General features: G+C 42.8%; 1 protein-coding gene across 2 annotated transcripts in view; it reads left to right on the plus strand.

The window, feature by feature from the left end:
- The window catches only part of LOC129821205 (aryl hydrocarbon receptor-like), a 53,659-nt gene extending 44,424 nt beyond the window's left edge, over positions 1-9,235 (plus strand). For both annotated transcript variants that reach the window (XM_055878580.1, XM_055878581.1), the window contains exons 7-11: positions 2,175-2,377; positions 2,624-2,733; positions 4,447-4,588; positions 4,679-6,593; positions 6,815-9,235. In XM_055878580.1, the coding sequence (XP_055734555.1) occupies positions 2,175-2,377; positions 2,624-2,733; positions 4,447-4,588; positions 4,679-6,593; positions 6,815-6,925 (2,481 nt within the window). In that variant the 3' untranslated portion in view covers positions 6,926-9,235. The remainder of the gene's footprint in view (positions 1-2,174; positions 2,378-2,623; positions 2,734-4,446; positions 4,589-4,678; positions 6,594-6,814) is intronic.
- The last annotated feature ends 1,589 nt before the right edge of the window (positions 9,236-10,824 follow it).

Below are 10,824 nucleotides of genomic sequence, written 5' to 3' on the forward strand. Positions count from 1 at the left end.
AAAAAACTGTTGAGAAGCCTTTTTGTCCTAGACTTGGCACTCTGGTACCGCTTGCCATGCGATAGTAGAGAGAGCAGTCTATGACTGGGGTGGCTGGGGTCTTTGACAATTTGACAACTGACTTGCCTAGTTAAATAAAGGTAAAATAAAAAATGTTTTCATATATAGTAAAAAAAAAAAGATATCTGTGTCCATATTGTCCATGGGTTTCTAGTAGAAAACCATATGGTTTAAGAGAATATAGACGAATTAATGAAAAAAGTATATAATCGACAATGGCATTATTTTCAAATATCTCTGCAAATCGTAAAATTATTGACTTTTTCACCAAATATTGAAAACATATACATATTGACATACAGTACATTGTAGAATAATAGTGAAGACATCAAAACTATGAAATAACACATATGGAATCATGTAGTAAACATAAAAGTGTTAAACAAATCAAAATATTTTATATTTTTGATTCTTCAAAGCAGCCACCCTTTGCCTTGACAGCTTTGCACACTCTTGGCATTCTCTCAACCAGCTTCACCTGGAATGCTTTTCCAACAGTCTTGACAGAGTTCCCACATATGCTGAGCACTTGTTGGCTGCTTTTCCTTCACTCTGCGGTCCAATTCATCCCAAACCATCTCAATTGAGTTGAGGTCGGGTGATTGTGGAGGCCAGGTCATCTGATGCAGGACTCCATCACTCTCCTTCTTGGTCAAATAGCCCTTACATAGCCTGGAAGTGTGTTGGGTCATTGTCCTGTTTAAAACAAATGATAGTCCCACTAAGCACAAACCAGATGGCATGGCGTATCGCTGCAGAATGCTGTAGTAGCCATGCTGGTTAAGTGTGCCTTGAATTTTAAATAAATCACAGACAGTATCACCAGCAAAGCACACCCACACCATCACATCACCTCCTCTGTGCTTCACAGTGGGAACCACACATGCAGAGATCATCCGTTCACCCACTCTGCTTTTCACAAAGACATGGCGGTTTGAACCAAAAATCTCACTGGTCTAATGTCCATTGCTAGTGTTTCTTGGCCCAAGCAAGCCTCTTCTTGTTATTGGTGTTCCTTAGTAGTGATTTCTTTGCAGCAATTCAACCATAAAGGCCTGAGTCACGCAGTCCCCTCTGAACAGTTGAGCAGCATAGGTAACTCTGGGTCTTCCTTTCCTGTGGCGGGCCTCATGAGAGCCAGTTTCATCATAGCGCTTGATGGTTTTTGCGACTGCACGTGGAGAAACTTTCAAAGTTCTTGAAATGTTCCGGATTAACTGACCTTCATGTCTCAAAGTAATGATGGACTGTCGTTTCTCTTTGCTTATTTGAGCTGTTCTTGCCATAATATGGACTTGGTCTTTTACCAAATAGGGTTATCTTCTGTATACCACCCCTACCTTGTCACAACACAACTGATTGGCTCAAATGCGTTAAGAAGGAAAGAAATTCCACAAATTGACTTTTAACAAGGCACACCTGTTAACTGAAATGCATTCCATGTGACTACCCCATGAAGCTGGTTGATAGAATGCCAAGAGTGTGCAAAGCTGTCGTCAAGGCAAAGGGTGGCTACTTTGAAGAATCTCAAATTTAAAATTCCACAATGTAGAATAATAGTATAAATTAAGAAAAACCCTGGAATGAGTATGTGTGTCCAAACTGGTACTGTAGTAAAATAAATAAATACTTCTGTAAAAAAAAGATGAAGGATATATCATGCTGAAAGCCTCATATTAAAAACACCAATGCTATTCACTATAAGTTGATGGTTTATATTTAGGATAATGTTTACCAGCTTTGTTATTCAATTTTTTTGTGTAAATAATCTTATTTAATAATTGTATATATTTGACATGTGATAAGGCCAGATAGAGAGGGCCAGACATACTTACAGAAACTAGTGATAATCTGAAGAACCCAAAAGGTCCACTAGATGTCTTGTGATAAAATCCTTGAAAGTTACCAAAATTCTGGTAGTTTACTGGTAAGCTTTGAAAGTTTCCAGTAATATACCCTCCCTTTGCTACCCTAATAATAACACATACAAGCACCGTTGATTAATATGACAGTATAAAGTGAGTGGTGGATCTTGGCAAAGTTTGGCTAAACTTTTTATACAGTCACTAGCCAAGTTTCTGAATCTAACATCCCTTTGTTCTCCTCATATTCAGGCTCTGAACTTCCAGGGGCGTCTCAAGTTCCTCCATGCCCAGAGCATGCTGGGGGATGACGGGACACGCAGCCAGCCCAACCTGGGCCTCTTCACCATCGCCACCCCAGTCCAGAACCCGTCCATTTTGGAGATCAGATCTAAGACAATCTTCTTCCAGACCAAACACAAGCTGGACTTCACCCCCGTGGGTGTTGATGCCAGGTGACTCTACAAGCCTGAAACTAATTCTCACTGGGTCCCAAAAAGTTGGAAGCCTTGGCCTACATTTAGGAAAGACGTATGGTAGTATTTAACCTGTGCCTTGATCAAATGTATGACTTTTCTTGTCACAATTTCACTTATACATTCAAAATGTTTGAGGGATGACTTCACAGGTGAACATGTGTTATGTGCTGTACTTTCCACTAATGCTCATATGGTGTGTCCTGTCTTGTCATCTCTCTACAGGGGGAAGGTTGTCCTGGGCTACTCAGAGATGGAGTTGTGTATGAGAGGCTCTGGTTATCAGTTCATCCATGCAGCTGATATGATGTACTGCGCAGACAACCATGTCAGAAGTAGGTTTTCTTCATCATTTACAGTTGGAGTCGGAAGTTTACATACACCTTAGCCAAATACATTTTCACTTCGTTTTTCACAATTCCTGACATTTAATCCTCGTAAAAATTCCCTGTCTTAGGTCAGTTAGGATCAATACTATATTTTAAGAATATTAAATGTTTGAATAATAGTAGAGAGAATGATTCATTTCAGCTTTTATTTCTTTCATCACATTCCCAGTGGGTCAGAAGTTTACATACACTCAATTAGTATTTTTTAGCATTGCCTTTAAATTGTTTAACTTGGGTCAAACGTTTTGGGTAGCCTTCCACAAGCTTCCCACAATAAGTTGGGTGAATTTTGGCCCATTCCTCCTGACATAGTCAGGTTTGTAGGCTTCTTTGCTCGCACATTCTTTTTTCAGAACTTTTTCAGTTCTGCCCACAAATTTTCTATAGGATTGAGGTCAGGGCTTTGTGATGGCCACTACAATACCTTGACTTTGTTGTCCTTAAGTCATTTTGCCACAACTTTGGAAGTATGCTTGGGGTCAATGTCCATTTGGAAGACCCATTTGCGACCAAGCTTGAACTTCCTGACTGATGTCTTGAGATGTTGCTTCAATATATTTACAACATTTTCCTCCCTCATGATGCCATCTATTTTGGGAAGTGCACCAGTCCCTCTTGTAGCAAAGCACCCCCACAACATGATGCTGCCACCCCCGTGCTTCACGGTTGGGATGGTGTTCTTCGACTTGCAAGCCTCCCGCTTTTTCCTCTAAACATAACAATGGTCATTATGGCCAAACAGTTCTATTTTTGTTTCATCAGACCAGAGGACATTTCTCCAAAAAGTACAATCTTTGTACCAAAGTACAGTTGCAGACCGTAGTCTGGCTTTTTTTATGGCGGTTTTGGAGCAGTGGCTTCTTCCTTGCTGAGCAACCTTTCAGGTTATGTCGATATAGTACTCGTTTTACTGTGGATATAGATACTTTTGTACCTGTTTCCTCCAGCATCTTCACAAGGTCCTTTGCTGTTGTTCTGGGATTGATTTGCACTTTTTTTTTTATTTGCACTTTTCGCACCAAAAAGTCTCCTTCCTGAGCGGTATGACGGCTGCGTGGTCCCATGGTGTTTATGCTTGCGTACTATTGTTTGTACAGATGGACATGGTACCTTCAGGCGTTTGGAAATTGCTGCCAAGGATGAACCAGACTTGTGGAGGTCTACAATTATTTTTCTGAGGTCTTGGCTGATTTATTTTGATTTGCCCATGATGTCAAGCAAAGAGGCAATGGGTTTGAAGGTAGGCCTTGAAATACACCCACAGGTACACAACCAATTGACTCTAATGATGTCAATTAGTCAATCAGAAGCTTCTAATGCCATGACATCATTGTCTGGAATTTTCCAAGCTGTTTAAAGGCACAGTCAACTTAGTGTATGTAAACTTCTGACCCACTGGAATTGTGATACAGTGAATTATAATTTAAATAATCTGTCTGTAAACAATTGTTGGAAAAATTACTTGTGTCATGCACAAAGTAGATTTGCCAAAACTATAGTTTGTTAACAACAACATTTTGGAGTGGTTGAAAAATGAGTTTTAATGACTCCAACCTAATTGTATGTAAACTTCCGACTTCAACTGTATAATAACTCTTTATTCGTTTGATCAATATTTTTTTGCAGATTTATCTAATGCTATGACTCTTCTTCTCTCAGTGATTAAGACAGGAGAGAGTGGTCTGACCACATTCAGACTACTTCAGAAGACCGGATGCTGGGTCTGGGTTCAGGCCAATGCCAGGCTTGTCTACAAAGGAGGAAGGCCTGACTTCATCATCGCACGCCAGAGAGCTTTGCTGTGAGTTATCAGTATCTGTCTGTATCATCATTTTTTATTGTTTCTCAAAATATATGATTGCATATTCATTCATTCATACATATGATACAGTAATTCTGAGGGAGAGGAGCATTTACGCCAGAGGAAGATGCAGCTGCCCTTCAGCTTCACCACCGGGGAGGCCCTGCTGTACGAGACCGGCCCCACTCTGGATGCAACTGAGTTCCAAACCAACTCCCCAAAAATCCGCAAGGTGGAGTCTCTGGACCCCCAGTCTCTGCTGGGCTCCTTACTGAAGCAAGACGAGTCCGTCTACACCCAGCCCCAGGAGCCTCAGCTACCCATAGACCAGGCATTCATGGACAGCCGAGCGCTCACCAACGTGGCCTGTAACTCCTGGCAGAGTAGCATGGAGCCCCAGGGGCCCGACGGGGATGATGATGGTGACGGTCCCAGTGTGGTGATGCAGAAGGGGGCGGTGGTGGACATGATAGACGCCCTGGAGAAGATGGCACGAGATGGGGACCTGTGTGAGGCGCTGCAGGGGCTGGACGTGGACGCGGCCGAACTGATGGAGTGGGAGAGTGCCCTCCTCAGGCTGAGCCAGGAATCCAACGGGACTGGGAGCGGGGATACCTCCCCGGAGCTGGATGACATCATGACCAATGACATCTTCTCTTACGTGGAGGAAGCCTTGTTCAAGGAGAGCAGCCAGGAGAGCGGTAACCAGCCCAACTGCTCCAATATGGTCAACAACAACCCTAACCTAAACCTGTTCACAGAGGTGTTTAACAACAACAACAACCAGGATGGACCATTCACAGGAATGGTCAGCCCTACAGGTGTCGGACAGTGCAAGCCCGGGTTGCTTGACAGCCGCAGCTTTATCCATAATGGCTCCCAAGTGAACGGTCAAATTGGTCAGGTAACAGACAATGGACCAGATGATTTGGCAGGACAGAACCAGGCAGGACCACACCAGGTGTTCAACAGCACCCAGAGGCTCTCCCACTTTGGCCCCCAGATCCCTCAGATGGACCGGAACATCCCCACCCTGCAGCAGCTACAGCTCAACCACATCTTCACCCCCTCTCTGGAGCTCCCCGAGCTCACTATCCCACACAGCTCAGGCCAGAACGGGGCTGTTACGTTTGGCACCAACATGGCTGGATCCTGTGCTCAGGCACCAAACAACCACATGGGAAGCCCTCAGGGTATTACTGGCCGAGTCCACTCTAACCAGTCACCTCCACAGTTTTTCACTCATAATGGCTTACCAGCTACAATGGCACCAAACGGACCACAGCAGATCTCGGTTCCGCAGTCCAACCATGTAGCACCTAGTCTGGTGGATGGCTGGGCATCCATGATTCCCAGTAATGCCTTTGTTTCACCCCAGATTGAATCTAGCAATCTCAATCTATCTAATCCCCTTCCGACTGCTTGCCTTCAGGGAAACAGTGCACCATTTCAGTCACTCAAAATCCAGAGAGTTCGGCAGTGGCCCCAGAACCAGCAGCAGTTGCCACCCCCAGCCAGCACAATACAGAATGGAATAATGCAGAATGGACACAAATTCATCCCTGACTGTCACAGTCAAGCCACAGAGACCCAAAGAGTCCCTCTCACAGGCCTTTGGCCACAGAACCCCAACAGACTGTACCACCAAACCCAGCAGGGGGGATTGGCCAATGGCCAGCCTGCTCCATCCAGTAGCTGCATGTTTGAGAACATCTCACCCCCCCTCCCTAATGGAAACAGCCACGTGGATGGCACCAGGCTGGCCCCCACGTTGTCTGTATGCCAGAGTAGGATGGTGGACCCCCAAGACCAGAGTCCTCCACAGGGCTCTTGCTACTTCCAGTGGGGCCCCAGTGAGCCGGTGGTGGGCACGTCAGCCGTCATCCAGGACAACGCCCGCACCAGCCCCCCGTCTCGCCCTCTGGTGGCCAACATAACCACCCCTGAGGGCCTACTGGCCATGCAGCAGTACCTGGCTGGATGCAGCGGAGTCGTACAGACACAGGTAACTAAGCCCCCTCTCGTCCTCTGCTGCTACTGTTATGGATGGAGCGGTGATTTGTTCCTTACCAAATGAACTGGTTTTCACGCAGATAGGAAAACTCAAGGCCCTAAATAGTTATGAAGTAATTTCTTGATATTAATAATTTTTACTTTATGATATGAAACTTTATGAAACAAGCCAGGCATCTGATTCTATCTTTTGTCATACTTTTTCCCCAACAGATTCTAAGCCTCCCTGTTATAGACACCAATGGAATATTCTCTTTACCACCCCTTGTAAATGGATCCATGTGCTTTACAGAGCACAACCAAACCAACTATTGCAACTTCTAAACATGCGCCACATTGCCTTACGAGGTAAAAATGGAGGACAGAGAGAGGAGGAAGCCATCCACGAATCTATTCATCCTTCCATGAGTCTATTCATCCTTCCATCTGTACGCGTTCATAGACAACCCTCTGCCTTAAGAGATGTCTCAGTGAGGGTGTTGTGAAGACAAGCCATCCCCTCATCATGTGTGGTCAAACACACCATCCATCTCCCCATATCAGTGTTTGCAGTAAATACAAGGACTCCTTGAATTACACCTTGTCACTTCTGTCAGCAATGGAACAAAAAGCAGCAACTTCAAATTGAACTGGTTTTCTTTGTATTTTTGCATTGTCTTCTGTTTTGTTTGCTGATGCCTTGTCTTTGTTTATATTACTGTGTAACAACAGTTTCTGTCACAACTTGTTTGTTTAATTGCCTTCAATGATATGAATGAAGTATGAATCCTCACTAGTGCATTTGGCTTGCATTACTTGGCTTTTTAAGGTCATGACCAATTCCCAAAGTGATATTCTAATGAAGCAAGCCGTATTCATTTCTTTTTTAACGTTTGTTTCTTGTGCACTTACATTATAGTCGGATGGTGATAGGACACCATTCAAGTTTTCACTCATGGGAAAACAAAACAAAATACTAATATTGTACACAAAATAAAGTCCTAACAAACGTTTTTGTATGGAGTGTAAATACAGAAATTGAATCTATATTCTTATATAAAGATATTGTGTAAAACAATGTGAGTGCACTTGTGTTTATGACTGTGATGAATATGACTATGTTTACAGCGTGTGTGCGTGTGCAAAGGCGTTCGTGTGTGTTTTCTTGTTCTGGAGAGGGAATGAAGCAGTGTACAAATGTCCCGTGTAGCTCAGTTGGTAGAGCATGGCACTTGCAACGCCAGGGTTGTGGGTTTGATTCCCAAGGGGGACCAGTGTGTATAATGTATGAAAATGTATGGACTCAATACTGTAAGTCGCTCTGGATAAGAGCGCCTGCTAAATTACAAAAATGTAAATGTACTTATAGACATTCTGAGGAAAAGATTATGTATTTCATCGAAATGTCTGCATTGGTTGCAGAGTAGGCAGTATGACTAACCATGCAAGGCATGTGCTTTCAGATGATACCCCTTGTAATGCTATTGGTATCCAAATGTCATTACAGTTTGACAATACTCTGATGCAGTATGTTGTTAATGTTATATCAATAGTAGTAAACCCTTTTTTTGTTTTTCTTTGCTTTTGTTTTATTTTGGTATTATCTAAACTTCACTAAGCCATACGCTAACTTCTTATGGTCATAATACAAACTGTGGAGGAATGCGGGCCTTAATGCTGCATCTATAGGAGACGCAGGAGACGTAGAAGTCCTATAAGGACTAGTATAGTAACCACAGTTACTGCAGACATGGGACTAGAAGTCGAACTGCCATGATGACTCAGCATATTCAACAAATGGAACTCCATGTCAGTCGATGATTGACAGAAACAAGGCAGATCCTCCCAATTGAAATGTCCCCTGACACTGAAGTCTCGCGTCATCACTCATCTCTTGTCTCCCTCAGAGGGCTCTGAGACTAAATCAATATGGCCACCCACCTTTCATATCCCTTGACCTACTTCCTCATTCTGCTCATATGAAAGTGCAAGACAGATGAGAGGAATATGGAGGAAACTAAACCCGGCCAACTAGAGGGCCTCTCCTGCTAAACTGCTCTCACTATTTCAGCTCTCTCAGCTCAGTAAGGCAGAGGAAAGTACATATAGTAAAGGGAGCTATTCTATGTATTGGGTATATTCCCATTTAGCTTTGGCTTTTAAATTGTATTCAGTAATTGTTCTTGTTGCTTTAACCAGCTGATATACAAGCCTTCAAAGTGCCTGCCTTGAAATGTTGATAAAGTTTCTTGTATCAAAGCTTATATAAAAGAAAGGGAAGGATATACTATACAGTATACTGTATATTAGCCCTGAGCCATGTAGCTATTCTTTAAGCGCACTCTTCAACAGTCTTCAACATCTGGCAGTTGCAGAGTTCAGCATCAATATAGTATGAATATTTACATTTTTGCATTTGTTGGTTGTATGTTCGTTTATTTGTATGTTTTGTTATTATGTCTAGGGGCCTTACACCATCTGGTAGACATGTATTCTCTATGTAAGCCTTTATTTCCACAGAAATATATCATTTTGTGTAGTTCACTTGTATTTAGCCACGTATAGTGTATGCAATGTATTGATAATTACCAACTTACTTGTTTGTTTCTTAATTGTACAATTCATTTTAATATAAAAAATATTCCTAATAACTTACTACTGTGTTACTTGGTCATTGTTAAAGTGAAATACTCCTGTTAGCCACTGGAGGGTGCATCTCTTCACTTTTGACTGAATAACAATCATCTCACTGGCCTATGTAAACAGAGCAATGAGAAGACTCATGACTCATGTTTAGGATTTCCACTAGGGAATGGGGATACCTAGTCAGTCGCTCAATTGAATGCATTCAACCAAAATCTTACCTAACCCCTCTGAATCAGAGAGGTGCGGGGGGCTGCCTTTATCGACGTCATCAATGCCCAGGGAGCAGTTGTTGGGGGTTAACTGCCTTACTTACTCAAGGGCAGAACGGCAGATTTTTCCACCGAGCTGTCTCTGGGATTTGAACCAATGACCTTCCAGTTACTGGCCCACTAGGCTATCTGCCGCTATAGTACAGACACAAAAATTGCCTATATCGTATCAAATTGAGGAAAAGAAAAATGTGCTTTTTTTTGTCTTAATTTAAGGTTTGAGTTAGGCATAAGGTTAGCAGTGTGGCTATGGTTAGAGTTAAGGTTAGGGTTAAGTTTAAAATACAATTTTAAGAAGATAGATTTTAGAAATAGGCGGGGTTTAGGACATTGTGGCCGTAGTGATGACCTGTGCTTAGAGCTAAAACAAATCTAGACTGAGCTAGAGGAAAGTTAGGACCCAAACTGTGGCGCCCAACAGATTCCTTAAATGCTCTGACAAACAGACAGACCACCAATGCTTTAAATACACTGATGTTAAATCAACTGTAACTGAAGGTGTTCCTGAATAAATAAAAAAATCTAAGCAAATGTTACCATTGACATTAAAACAAATTAAATTAGATAATATCTGTTACAACCATAAACAGACATGAAAGAACCTGGCCCTATTGATGAATGCCAAACTTCAATCACTCACAGACAAGTACTGTATCTGCCAATAAATGATACCTCTTTGCACCATTCTCATTGGGCCTGCATTATGACATCATTATCACCTCTCAAGCCCACCCTGCCCATCCAATATCCCTCTTTCTGGATCTGCATCAGTTGAACTTGCCCCGAAACCACTTCTATCCTCAATCAGTGAATTAGTCTTGGTATGGTTTTATAATGATGGGATCAGGGCTGTTGCGCTGTGGCAGGCAGAGATCAGAGAGACAGAGACGGCTGGGTTTGATGAGGTTTCCATGCCCCTGCAGCCACAGGTTGGCACACAGCAATGTCAATCATACCCTACAAGGGCCATGCTGCCCAGCCCAGCCCGCAGGCACAACTCACATAAAAGCCCTGGCGCAGACTCTGGCTATTACTGAGTCATTAATCATAGAGAGAGAGAGAGAGAGAGAGTGGGCATTGTTCACAAACAGACTCCCCTGATTCACTGAGTCACTTTAGGACATTAGAAGTTTCACTGTGCGTTTTCTTCTCATTTGTCTTCTCATTTACTTGTGTACATTGAGAGATGTGCACTCAAAGGAACAGACAGTACAGGGTTCCTGTATGTTAACAATCACACATACACAGTGCATGGATACACGGGGTTACATGTGCTATAGTATTTTTTACCAAAGTATCCCAAGAACTACAGAAATAAATGTCCCACAT

The sequence above is a fragment of the Salvelinus fontinalis genome, chromosome 23 (assembly GCF_029448725.1).
Source record: "Salvelinus fontinalis isolate EN_2023a chromosome 23, ASM2944872v1, whole genome shotgun sequence".
Classification (NCBI taxonomy): Eukaryota; Metazoa; Chordata; class Actinopteri; order Salmoniformes; family Salmonidae; genus Salvelinus; species Salvelinus fontinalis.